The sequence below is a fragment of the Etheostoma spectabile genome, chromosome 9 (assembly GCF_008692095.1).
Source record: "Etheostoma spectabile isolate EspeVRDwgs_2016 chromosome 9, UIUC_Espe_1.0, whole genome shotgun sequence".
In the NCBI taxonomy this organism is placed as follows: Eukaryota; Metazoa; Chordata; class Actinopteri; order Perciformes; family Percidae; genus Etheostoma; species Etheostoma spectabile.
This window is the reverse complement of record NC_045741.1, coordinates 28079658-28093947: the sequence shown is the minus strand read 5'-3', so window position 1 is coordinate 28093947 and position 14290 is coordinate 28079658. Positions and strand designations below refer to the sequence as shown.

General features: G+C 40.6%; 1 protein-coding gene across 7 annotated transcripts; it reads right to left on the bottom strand.

Moving 5' to 3' along the window:
• Window positions 1-684: 684 nt before the first annotated feature.
• On the bottom strand, window positions 685-4891 carry dcun1d4 (DCN1, defective in cullin neddylation 1, domain containing 4 (S. cerevisiae)). Of its 7 annotated transcripts, none has more exons than XM_032526054.1 (11): window positions 4791-4891; window positions 3358-3428; window positions 3193-3232; window positions 2948-3035; window positions 2621-2709; window positions 2413-2483; window positions 1943-2034; window positions 1676-1784; window positions 1100-1204; window positions 871-973; window positions 685-773 (listed from the first exon to the last, which is right to left on the bottom strand). In XM_032526054.1, exons 1-11 carry the CDS (start codon window positions 4807-4809, stop codon window positions 718-720), a joined length of 843 nt encoding a protein of 280 aa, XP_032381945.1. In that variant the 5' UTR covers window positions 4810-4891; the 3' UTR covers window positions 685-717. The 7 variants fall into 7 exon arrangements, with proteins under 7 accessions (XP_032381945.1, XP_032381944.1, XP_032381950.1 ...); XM_032526053.1 differs by having other exon boundaries at window positions 4665-4791; XM_032526059.1 differs by lacking the exon at window positions 4791-4891 and adding an exon at window positions 3636-4650 and having other exon boundaries at window positions 2835-3035.
• Between the last annotated feature and the right edge of the window lie 9399 nt (window positions 4892-14290).

Here is a 14290-nt window from a genome sequence, read left to right as displayed (position 1 = left end):
GGGTTAGCAAACTGTTAGCATTAGCTTGAGCAAAACAGCTGGAAGGAACAGAAACAGAAGGGGAATCACTGGCACAAATCTAAAGTAAACAGCACAGGCACCAGAAACCTGCGATAAACCATTTTTGACACAGTGTGCTTCTTGAAGAACTCCGCTCCCAACTCAAAACATGAAAAACAATAGTTAGTGCCATATGTCCAGAAAAGCTCAAGTCAAGTTCATTGCACAGACATACAATATTGAAAGGTGCCCAGGTCAAAGTGACCCTGTTAAGACTCAGACACAATGCATGAATGGTCACTGTTGGGTTCTCTGGTCTGAAGACAAGGGGGAGGAGTGGTTCTCCTACCAATACCATTTTGCTTCCATCGTCCTCGTATGATACCATGTTATCCTAACACAGACAGCAATATGACATGTCACAGTGAGAGAGAGCAATGCCACTGGGGATTGCTGCAAGCTTGCCCACTGTGCCACTTCGGTAGGGAACACAACTCCACAGTGGCAGCCCTCCGCCTCCGCGCTCTGGGCAGCATGCACCCAGGCTGCAAACCCAGTGCCCCCACCCAAGCCCACCCACAGAACCCCTCCTCTTCCAGGAAGCACCCACAGTCACTGCTTTACCATTTTTGTATTGTTGTACATATTGGTTGTTGATTCTCTTAGTCGTCATTGTCACAGCTGTTTTTATTTGTTTTCTTCCATTTCGCTCTGCACCTATGACATCTGTCTTTCCTTGTACCATTCCACAAACTCGTCCAACAAAACTGGCCCTGATGAAAAGATAAGAGCATACGATTAAAAAAAAAAAAACAATTGTGTTAAGACTTAAACATTCAAATGAAGCTGTGTAGATATGCGTTCACTTACAGGCACCATCCTCATCGTAGTTACTGAGGTCCAGGTTGATTGTCCTGCTGAACTCTAAAACATTGCACCATTGGTCTTTGTTGATGACTTTGTACTTGGATTGCTGAGGAAGAGTAAAACAGTATACAACATTTTAGTTTCAAAGGCCAAAAAGAAATTGAAACAATCTTATGTACAACTACTGTCTTTGATTTGGTAAAATGTTGTAGCGGACATTTGTGACACTTACTTCTAGAAACTGATTAAACACAGGGAACAGAGGCCACGTCTTTCCCAGAAGAAGTCCCAGCATGCACTTGGCTGTGTTCAAGTCCAAACTCCTCTGATCCTTTTCCTATCCAATCAAAAATACCCACAGCTTCATGAAATCAATGCAAAATGTCAACCGCACTTTAAACAGAGGCGCAGTCTAGCAACATTATCAGCAACAACACACAAACAGGCTGAACTCCTTAACTCCCTGCTGTTACTGAGAATAAAATATTAGCCTGTTATCCCAGTCACTGCAATATGTATTCATTCACTATAAAAGTGTGAGTTGCTGTCCTTCAAATCAGGACAGGCTATGTAAATACACACTTGATAAGTGCTTTCCCCAATCCAATTCAAACTAAAAAATGATCTTGACCTCAAAACATCAAGATTGTTGTGAACAGTGGCTTGAATAGGACATTATAAGAATATCAATCAGACACACTTAGCAAACAACTGTTTCCTACAGGAACTTCCCTATTCACATGAACTATAGTGTTTTAGAACGCTGTGTATGGGAGCATGTTTGCAGAAAAGACTTGGCTTGACTCACCCGTGCAAAATCAAAGGCATATCTATAAATGAGCTTAAAACTGGTGCTGTCGTTTAGGACCGATCTCAGGTAGTCGAGCGAGTTCCTCAGCCTCTCTGTGGAGTCGCACCTGCCAACAACAGAGAAGTGTTAGACCTACTGAATACCTAGAGAGAGAAAATACTAACAATCAATCTACAATCTCAGATCAGAAATAATATCATGATGCATGCTGTTTTCAATCAAAAAACAGCATGCAAAAATAAAAGAAATAGGGCGATGACATACTGTAGTAGGCCCATGCCTCTAAGCCACTCCTGGAGAGTGAAATACCCCATACTCTGGGCATCCAGCTTCCAAGCAAGAACCAGCATCACAACCTGGGCACAGACACAAACCCCCGTTATAGCTACAGACATCCTTAAATAGAAGATGAGTCAATCTATATTATCAATCTATCAACTAAAATGACCCGTCTATTACATGTCTTAAATCAGACTTACCTTAATAACCCTTGAAATAAAGAATGGGTATAGATAAGTAGTGACTTAAAAGTGGGCTTGTGCCTTTTTGTGAATAACTAATCATTTATTATTATGCTAACTGTTTTTATATTTGTATTAAACATCAAATCATGAGAAATGCCCATCACATAACACAGCAAAAGGGTATCCCAATGACTTGCTTTGTTTGACTGGCAATCAGAGATAGATAAAGCGGCCTAACAGATGTAACCAACATGCAAGAAACAGGCTTACATTCTCTGGCTCCACCCCAATGTCCTCGCAGAACTTCTCCATGCCCTCTGGACCCACCACGTCATCACAACCTGTTTAAGACAGACAAGTGTGAAGCCGCATAGAACATTAATTTCACATGTGGAGCTAAAAACCTACTTCGCCGATCAGTGGTCCAATGCTTATAAGCAAAGAATGTTTGAATGCTGGGACATTACTAAAACTCCACCTGCGTATTCATAGAACCACTCCAAGCATCTTTTACTGGAAAATGTCTCCTCCTCCCGGATTTGTGGCGTTTCGTGTTTTCTAAAAACGCTGCAGATGAAAAGAAACTTTTAGTCACAAGCTCAGCAGGAACACAAGCATGGTACAGAATGTCAAAAGTAGTCAACGTGATTTTGTATTTTAAAAGAGCTTTTTTTCTATTATGGCTTTCCTACCTGCAACATTAAGACTTTTCAGACACATTCCTCTTTAATAAGCCACAATAATCAAGCGCTAACTGACACAGACTGAAGTGGCCTTTTTTATCTGTAACAGAGGGATGTCACACCTGTCCTGGCGACTTTTCTTGGCGGCCATGTCATCTCCAGCAGAGGGTCTCCTCTTTTTCCTAGGAGGCATGGCTCTAGAGCAACAAGCTAGGGGAGGAAGTGGAAGACATGGGTAATGCTTATTTTCTAATGCTAAACATAGAAAGCAGAAAGACATGGTTTGTGCATGACTGTCCTAGTAATGACATCAGTGACTGTGTTTTATATTGACTACAAAACCCATAGGGACCAGCTGATTTATTACCTGAGGGGTGGCTATCCTGTCCAACGTCTTCTGTCAGGTTCTATCAAAAAAAGACACCACATGCTAGTGAGTTGGACCCACGTGTACACAGTACACACTCACTAACACAAACCTTTATAGACCACATATAGAGAGAGAGTACACAAGCTACCAATATGCATTTACCAGCCTGTGCAAGGTGTGGTGGATCTTATGGATGCTCGCCAGTGTAGTCAAGTGGGAATTCAGCTGTAAATCTATTTCCACAAAAAAAAAATAAAGATAACGTCAAAAATTAAACTAAAGCATGACACACAACCTTCTGCTCCTAATTACACTAATAAGCTTGGTACGAGTACAAGGGGGAAACAAGGTGACATCATCGTAGCATCAACAAAAACCTATGATATTTGGATTTTTTTGTGTGCCAGTAACCAAGATAGACTCTACAATGCTTAACTTACTTTCGTGTGATCCCTACTTTGAGATTTTACATTTCAGGAAACGACAGAAAAACATCTCACGCGACTGAGGGAGGGACTCTGCGTTTCTCGAAAGGCATTGCAAACTCGATCATATCTGATCATGCATGCCACCTTGTCGCCATATGTTATTTATGAATTCCCGTTCAAAAGCTGTCATCAAATCCCGATGCTTGTAGGCCAAAACCAGACCAAAAAACACACACACACACACACACACACACACACACACACACACTGCCGAACAGATAGCACTAGCTGCATACCTACAATTGTATGCAGACGCGCAACTTGCACAGAGTTTACAAAGTATCTAGAGAGTTGAGCGTATGGGTGTTGTAGTCCATTTCCTTCAAAGAGGCCGTAAAAACCTCTGCTCCGGTTTGGAAACTAAACTACAATTCCCAAGCCGTAACAAAACAACTATTTCTTTCAGACCCCTCTACCCCCTAACATTTACCCCTACTGATAGAATGCATTTATATTGTCTTAAAAAAAAATCTAACATCATATGCCTACTGGCACATAACCATGGCGCAGACGTTTTGCAGCAGCTGGTGAAGGTGCCGCAAAGCCCGACAGCACTGCTGCAGCAGGGAATGAAAGATGTTTTACACAACTGCGTCACAATTTTCATTCTCTGTGATAGTGATAGTCCGCAGTTGACCAGAAAATTGACCTATTTACAATGGCATTGCGTTGATTCTAAGGTTGAGTTGAAACGCATAGTGCCTCCTCAGTAATGATGAAAATAAGCATCACAACGCAGCGATTAGCATCGAAAACCTTCTGGATTTGACTAACGTCGGCTGCTTTAAACTGAGCACTGCGACCGCTACACACACAAAAATAACTCCAGCCAGACTGGTGTGTTAAATGAAACCCCCTACATGTCCAAAACAACTGAAATTACACTAGCTATCCATCCTTTGTTGTCGCCCAAGACAACACTGGCAGATACAAAGGGACCCCCGAATGGCACGGAAATCATACGTTCTCATCTTATCTTACAGAAACACGGGCTAAAGGTAGAGGTAGAAACACAACACGGCTTTTTGCTTCTCTCCGGTAAACTCTGCAGCATCTGCGAAGGTTCGTAATTTAATGCAGAAAAGCCTCTATAACGTTATTACTTACTTGCCGCATCAGAGTGCATTTTTATGAAACGTACAACTGTCTGTGGGAAGTCCGGAGACCGGCCAATAGGCGGGCCTTGTCAACGTAAACCACGCCCTCGGACGATGATTGAAGCAGAGGCTGTTCGGTCTCCGCCTTTGGTCGCTGGCGATTGGCTGTTACAGGTGTCATGTCACAGAAGGAGGAGAAATGACTATGCCCCTCCTACACAGAAATGGGATTGGGCAGAGTTCCTAAACAGGCTGCGATTCCTCTGTGATTCATTGGTCTAGAGGTTTTAATGAGCGCGTCAATCACCAGAATTTCCTCGTGCAAGCCTAAAACCAGCCCACGATGGAATCTGATTGGTCAATTTCGTCATAAGTGAACCTCCCAGAAGCCGCTGTTTTCAGTTGAATGGGTTCGCTACATGCTAATGTCAAGTCAGCCTGGCGGAGGTTAGTGGCGGTGCGTTTGGCAACGTGAATTGTGAAATGTCTCATTTCATGATGGTAGTATTAGGTTTATATATTACAGCCTTACCTTATCAAAAACGGCAGCGTATACCTTCTCTGCTCTCGTGGTGTCACCGGACGTTAGACGTCAATGTGTGCGTATAAGTCCTGTCCCAATGCTACAGTGAACGTTACCTTATAAAGTTTAGCAACCGTAAACACTAACGTTACTGTCAGGTGACATGTTTCCATGCTATTCTAATACTATTAGACAAAACGAACGGACACGTGCAACATACAGCTACGTTGTTGTTGGTCCCCAACTTGTTGGCGGTAACACATGAGATGAATTAGCCTGTATCATTCTGTTTAACTGGTCCACTAGTCAGCTATAAGCTAGGCCTTTAGGCCCTAAACTGTCCTGAATCATTGACTGAGAGTTTGTAACACAAGTTGACCATGTCTATGTCAAAGACCAGCCCCCTGAATGCCACCATTTTCAGTAAATTCATATTAGCCTACCTCCAAGGTGGAGCTGGGCCGAGTAGACCACCGCAATGTGATACTGGTGCCTGCGGGAGTAGAACCACTGTATAACGCCATTACATTTCAGAGGGAAATTGTGTACTTTTTACTGTGTCTAAATTTATCTGAAAGTCATGGTTTCTATTAACAGTTTACATACAAACCATATATCATATATCATTACATTTTATGCATTTTTGCTGCTTATACATTTGCATAATCTCATAGGCTATATATAGCCTACCTTTGATTTAAGGTTTACTGTACAGGGCAATGTTTCTACTGTGCTGGGCACTTCTTTGTGCTTTTGGGAATTTGTGCTTTGATTTTGTGTAAAAAAGAATAGTTTGGACATATAAAAGCTTCAGTTTAGTCAATTGTTGGTTTTTTCAACAAGTGTGTTTATTAATTTTTAGAGAAGATAATCACACTACAACAAATAATACAGTTGCAAATCAGAACTGACACAGTAATCTTCAATAAAATCAACATAAACATGACAGGGCTGTAATATGCAATAATTGGCACAGTAGATCAACTTAAAATACCTTAAAAATCACCTGTGGTCCAAAAGTTAACCTATCCTGGAGTTGACCTGAAGAGAGTTTGGTCAATTGTTAAAATTAAAATTGGGATTTCTGCATATTAAACAAGAGTAAGAGTAATCCTGTGAAATGTCTTTGAGCAAGACAGTGAATCTGTGCCGGTATTACGGACTCTGACATCATTGTAGTTTTTACCAGTGGTAATAAACCATTTGATTTATCCAACCATGTTGCTGGGACCAATAAACCAGTTCCCGACCTTTGGCTAGTAGAAGTAGTTTGCTTCTAATGATGTAATATATTTCAGTACTCCTTTCTCCTCCAATGAACAAAATAGGCTATAAAGATGAAATGTCTATAACATACTTTGATATTTAGTTTGAATGTTATTTAGGAACAATTAGATCAATGTTAAAGTAAGAAAACATGTATGTATTTGTAGAATAACTTTCTCAGGTTTGGGGCAAATTTTGTTGGAGTGGATTTTAAGGCTTATGGGTTTCACAAGACCTGCCCACACTGTGAAAAGTAGAAAGACTGATTGCTATTATTTAAGTCCAGTCTAATGGTTTTTATGACCAACATGCTCACTTGCACATGTAAATGGAAAATAATATTTTACTACTACCCATTCTTGATAAACACGCAGGAAAAATGACCACATTTCAATTAAAGGTGTGTTTTGGGTGGCTCAGTTGTAGAGGGGTTCCCTGCCAATTGGAAGGATTGGAGTTTGATCCCGGGCCCTGCAGACCCTTGTCAAAGTGTCCTTGGTTGATACACTGAACCCCGAGTTGTCCCCTGATGCTGTGCCATCGTATTGTAAATGTGTGTGAATGTTTATCCGATGAGCAGGTGGCAGCCTCACCCACAGTGTGTGATAGAACTATTTTAATGCACTTTGAGTAAAAACAGTCCATTTCTATCTTATATAAATGTTATGTATAGGTTAGGTTAGAGGTGCAAGCTTGTGACCGGGAGGTTGTCGGTTCAATCCCTAGGCCGACAGGAAAAAAAAATACATTCAAACCATGTAAATAAATCATTTTTGCAAGTATCCTTGGTTTAAGTTCAAGTTTGTTTCTATGCAGAAGAAGTAATCAAAGCGATTTGAAAACTTGAATGTGTGAACCATACTGTATTTATGCTTTTCACAATCCCTCAGCAATCATTGGTCCAACAATGATGGCGAATCCTCCCAATCAGTAAACATGTGCAGTACATGCTTTTCTGTTTTCATAAATACTGCATACAATTAGTTTTTGGAAATTCTGCACTTAAACCATGCACAAAATGGCCACCAGGTGGAGCTACAATTCTTTCAGTTATTTATCCTTACGGATTTCCAGTTTCATCTGACCAAGTAGCACCTTATTTGCAGGTGAACCAAGTCTCATGGTCTAAGCACAAGTCATTTGGTCTCATTATCAGCTGCAATATACTTTAGCAAAACATTGCTATGATTTCCCCCAGCCTGCTATGGCCCCCCAGTGGATAGAAATGGTGATAGGTTTAAAACGAGCCCTGGGTATGCTGCTCTGCCTTTGAGAAAATTAAAGCTCAGATGGATGATCTGGGATCTTGCTCCTTATGAGGTCATAAGGGTCAAGGTCACCTCCCCTTTGTCTGCTTTGCCCGCCCAGAGAACATTTCCCCCCCCATTAAGGAGAAAAATCATGGCTTTCAAACGAGCAAAGTGGCAGTTGGTCAAGGCCACCCCCCCAGCCTCCACCTTGGTTCTGGTAATCTTTTATATTTAAATGTGGGACAGAATGAGTATACATTGCCATAACTGTTTACAGCTCCACAAGTTACTTCTGGCACTTCATATCTAGGACATACCTTAACCCTCATGTGGTCTTTGTGTCAAATTTGACCCGTTTTCAGTAAAAAAAATTGGGTCACAAAAAATGGGCCATCGAAATAAGCGCTGAAAATGTCAACATTAAAACTATCACAAAACCTCCACAACATTGATATGATGACAAAATTTCGGAAAAAGTGATCAAAACATTTTTTTTCATGGTTGACGGGATAAATATAGAGAGATGCAAAAAGCTGCATCATCACCACGTTTTGTTTTCACTTTTGAATCAGTAAGCAAACGGCTGGCCGTTTGGAGAGTTCACAGCACAGAAGCAGATCTGGGGTTTGAGAACTGGAGTCATGTGCTGAGCTTTTGGGTCAAAGTAAGAAGTCCAGCAGCAGCGCCGAATGGGCTGGAGCTGTCGGACTGACCTTTGGGACATGATTACGCAAGTCCAGCCTGAATATAAATATCTGCATGGACATGGTTTATGGAGGACCAGGTCTACCATATTTAAAAATAAATACAGAAAGCAATAATAATGCTGCATACAGTAATAAGCATACAATTAATTGCCCAAAAAATACAATAAACAATAAATGTAGGTAGAAATTAATTATACAGGAGCATAAATGTATATATCTCTTTTAATTAGCTTCTTTATATTCACACCTTGTAATAATTACCTTATTTATTAATTACTTATTTTTTAAATGTATTTTTTCTGTGTGTGTTTAATTTTTTGTCTGTTTATATTCTTCCGTTGCATTTTCTACCCTTTTTATTTCCACCCCTGGTATTTACGTATATGTATAAATATAATATCTTATAAGAGTAACGTGCAAGCTTTATCAAACAAATCCCAACTAACCAACCATCCCAATGTAATAACAACATAACCATACATTAGTGTGCGTTTAGTAGGGAGGACCGAGTCTCCATATTTAAGAATAAATACAGAAATAAATAAATGCTCAATAAATAAATAAGTATACAATTAATTGCCCCAAAAATACAATGAACAAATAAATGTAGGTAGAATTAAATATACAGTGAACATAAATGTTTATATCTCTTTTAATTGCTCTTTATAATTTACCTTTGTAATATTACCTTATTTATTTATTGTCCTTATAATCTTCACTTTATTTAGTATTACTATTTTTAAATGTATTTATTTCTGTGTGTGTTTAATTTTTTTGTCTGTTTTTATTCTTCTTGCATTTCTACCCCTATTTATTTTCACCCCCTGGATTTATTTCTGCCTGTCACTTTTACATTTCTTCATGCATTTCTACCCATTATGCAAATGAGGAGGGGCGGGTCTTAAGGGGTCAACTTCTGCCCATTGCTGTTAGCATTTTACTGCATCGGTTGAATCTACATGCCACAGTCAAAACCAAGATGGCTCCTACGGTGAAGTTGTCAGTGAGCTGAGGCATGCAACCTTTTTGAAAACAATGCTAACGTTATAAGGCTGAATCCCTTCCTTCCCCTTAACCCCTCTCCCCTTACCCAGCTTTTGCCGTCACGCGGGCTATTGCTGGTCCCATACTGTATTACGCCTAGGGGTAGGGGATAGACCAGGGCTGTATACCCTTAACCTAGTGTTGACGCGACTCACTAGAAAACACACAGGCAGTGTGTGGCGGCGCATCGACCAGAGAGACACTGAATGTAGTACTTTCGGCTTAAATAATTGATAAAAATTACGACGTCTTGTTTTGTGTCTATGCAGTCCTGTACAGTGTACTTGCAACCATGTTCCTAACTGAAACTTTTAAAAATCGCTAGCTACTAACGCTAACGTGTGAACAGTCCCACATATTTCTCCTTGAATGGATGTATACACGCATAGATTGTTAGCTATAATTATTAACGGTCTATGCTACATCGCTACGTCTTAACATATCCGCCTGTATCACACAGGAGGACACAGCAGCTGATCCAGTTTGGTGCTGAAAACGAGCAGACTTTTCCTAATTCATATGTCATGTTGTACCCATTCATTATGCATTGTAGCCTACGGTATTATTGTAATAATCTGTAATTAATTCCTGTTCATTGTTCATGCCCTTGTATTATGTGTTGTTGTTTTGTATGGGCACTGATTGAAATGTGAGGGGGGGGGGGGGGGGGGTTACTGGCCAAAAGGCTCTAGACTGGTTCGGGAATATCAGAACAGCTGTAGTTAATTGTTTGTTTGTACTTGTGTGTTATTTTTTTAGTTTACACATGAGTGATTTTTATTGTGTGCGACATGTTAGTTATGTTCCTAATAGTTACAATGGTCTGTAACATTTTATGTAAGTTTTTGCCTGTTTGTTCAATTTATCCAATAAGACAGATTTTTGTCAACAAAATTTTTGTGTACATCAATGACATTCAAAACGGTGATAACTGAAACAGATTACAAACACACCATGTATACATTTATATTGATGTATATGGTACACATAGCATGTGTTACACATTTGTATTGCAAACAGACCTAAGTACTACACAGATATACTCTGCACTACCAAAGTGAACCTAAAATACTATAAATATATAACACACACTGTTGTCCAAACCCCACAATCAACAGACCTAGACGGCTCTTGGAGGTTTGTGATCATACTGTATGGTGATGTCACCAAGTGGTTCCCAATTCATAGGGGTATGTTTTTTCACCCCTTACCCCTCCCCTTGGTTTCAAGGGCCAAGAGGTAGGGTTACGGAGAATGTATTCCCCTAAGTATTGCCTTCATAATTTTTTTCGTTTAGACCTCTGACAAACGTGTGTTGCAGTTAGCGGCACACATGGACACGATGTCGACAATAGTTTTCATATCGGAGGAAGCGCCTATCTTCTGACCTCTCGCTAACGTAACCCACACCAGGGATGCTGGTCGCCTGCTTATATGCTGCTGTGCCTGTAGGACGGGTACATGCGGGTTCCTGTTGGTGTCATGCAGGCTTTTTGGAGTCAGCGAAAAAACAACAGTTCATCGTCGGATGGCAGAGAATGACATAAGGTGATGTACCATTACATGTGTCCAATAAACCAGTGTGTAACGTACCATTTCACAAGAATGACACAGGAGAAAGCAACCCTTGCTAGCTTTTGTTAGTTTACAAAGTTATGGAACTAATCAACGATGCATGAAAGTAACGTTAGGTCGCGCACACAGTGACTTCAGACTCGACTCCGACTCGAGGTGCAGGACTCGTGAACAATGTTTATTTTTAGGAGCGTCGAAAACACATTTTGTGACAAAAATCTGTTCTTTATGGTGATAATGGAACATAACAGGCAAAACACTTACATAAATATGTTACAGAACCATTGTCCACTATGGGAACCATAACTAACATGTTGCACACATAAAAATCTCATTGTGTAAACTAAAAAATACACACAAGATTACAAACAACAAATTAACTCAGCTGTCTGATATTCCGACCAGTCTAGAGCCTTTGGCCATTAACCCCCCCCCCTCACATTCACTCAGTGTCCCATATCAAAACCAACAACAATAAAGTGCATGAACAATGAACAGAATTAATTACAGATTATAAATAATACAGTAGGCTACCAATGCATAATGCAGTGGTTCTCAACCGTGGGGCGCGCCCCCCGGGGGGGCGCGGACTCTCTCCCGGTGGGGCGCAAGTAACTACAGGATGGGAGGGGAAAAAAAATGTGCTCAACCACGGAGCTGCCGTGGAGCCCCTCTTAGAAGGAAATTTGGTGCACAGTGAGAGCGCGTAGATGCGATGTGGCACTTGTAAAATATGACTTGAGAGCTTGTGAAAAAATCTGTACCCATGTTTTTTCACTTGAGTCACTTTTCCAGTACAACCACAACTCAGTGATTACAACCTCTGGAATCTGTCGCTGCAGTGTGCTCTCTCCATCCACAGCGGCGAGTCTGCGCTCTCCAGTTCTGCAACACTTCTTGCGTTGCTTGGTGCAAAACTAATTTGTACCTGTGGACTTAGTCGTGGAGCTCTGAGCCAACAGGACGGCCGGGGACAGCAGGGTTTCTATCCCCAGATGGAGACTTACAATTACTGCAATATTTGTGTAGAATGCTTTATTTGTACCCTTAAAACTCTTATTTCACAGGAACAAGTGAAGTTGTTTCAGAGTTAACTTTAGAGATTATGCCCACAAAATAGCTCATTGACTGTTATTACAGTCATTCATTCTCCTTGGCTTCATTGTTCCCGATTGAATTAGATTTCACCAGGAAAGCAAAACTGACAAGTGAGTGATGTTGAGAGTGGGTGGGCTCGGTCTACACCTGGACGGTCCATCAGGCCGAGACATTCTGCAGGATTGATTTGCTGAGGTTAAATCACGTCCACAACCTGTGCCGGAATGGACCTGTGACACTGAGCATAACTGTATGAATCATATCCAAAAATACAACCATCCCAAACATATAACGTGCTCAGGGGGGGCAGTAGCTCAGTCCGTAGGGGAGTTGGGTTGGGAACCGGAGGTTCAAGTCCCAGTACGGACCAAAGTACGGAGTACAGAGTGTGGATAGGTAGCTGGAGTGGTGCCAGTTCACAACCTGCTCACTGGCAGCCCCCCCACTCTGACATCTCTCCATTTGTGCATGTATTTGTCCTAAGCATGTTCGTGTGTATTTCTAACAAAAACTCAGTGTAAATTGTAATTTTCCCTCAAGGAATCAATAAACACTATACATTTATTTATTAATTTTTAAATTTGTGATTACTCTCGGCACAATGTTCATTACTACACGGTGTCTGGATGTCGCAGAGAGAAATACAGCTTGATTTGTATTCAGATCACCTCTCTGAACACCAAGACATCATTTCCCTCTTTCACACTTTACTGATCTAATTATACCTGCCAACAGAACAGTATTTTGCTCTCTCTGTGTGAACACACACACACACACACACACACACACACAGCAAGACATGTCTCTGTAACCCTTTACATGAACATACACACTCAGATAGACATACATATATATATAGTTTTATGAAGGTACGTTTTTTTTGCTCATTAGTGTAACGGAAAATCTTTGAGTTTGGATCAAGTAATGAAGAGGGGATCTTTTCTTTTCTTTGAACATGTATTGGTCATTGTGAAATCTCTGAAATACCAATGTATACTGCAATCTGTTCAAGGGAGCTCCTCTGTGATGTACAGTAGAGGGTTCAAGAAGGACTCAGTAACTTGAAATTGACCCCTGAGCTTTAAATTTATCAAGAAATTCTCAAACTTGAGACTCTTGACAGCCCTTGCAGCTATTAATGTTGAACGTTACCTACACCGCTTTTTCCTGTCAATCAAATAACCACCTTACGCGTTATTCCACCCACATCTCACAGCTCCGTGAGACAGAGATGATCTTTTGTCAGATTCAGAATTTTGTAAGTCATGTCCTAAAATAATACAAGCGGAGTGGCCAAAGAATACAAAACAAACGTGATGAAGTCAGACATAAAAATAAATTACTTCTTGTTTATATTCCTAAATCTAGTCGTATGCTCATACATTGGAATAACTTATTTCCATGGTAACCCATCCTTTAGCTATGTTGTCAGTTAAGAAGCCAGCAACAGGAAGCTGCAGTTGCCTAGCAACGGTGCTAAGCTACAGCCAACCAATGGCTGCAGCTTAGCACCGTTGCTAGGCAACTGCAGGTTCTGAACTCTGACATCATATTCTAAAATGGCTTTGATCCTTTTTGATGTGATGTCATAGAACTTTCTTTATTATATAGACACACATAAATTAAAGTCTCCTATTTCTCTCCGTAGAGTTGAAGCAAGGTTTTTTGGAGACCAGATCATAATTTGATACAACACAAATCTAAAGATCTGTAGGCTACCAAATACATCTTTTGATACCACTGCAAGAAGAGCAAGAGTCCTTGAAACACAAAACAGGATTTTATTTTGGAACTTACACAGTATTGGTACGGAAAAACTCAACCAATACAGCTGATTTGAACAATTATCATGTCTGGACCAGAAATATCACAGACAGAGGACATGCTTGAGGTTACAGGGGATACTGTTCGCCCACTGATTGAATCCTTTTTTAAAAGGATAACACCAGAACAGTGGGAATCGTTGAAATCCTGCACCCTCGATGATGCCACTAAAGTTATGGTTGCTGACTTGCTTTTGGACATAATAACATTGTTGTCAAAGGTC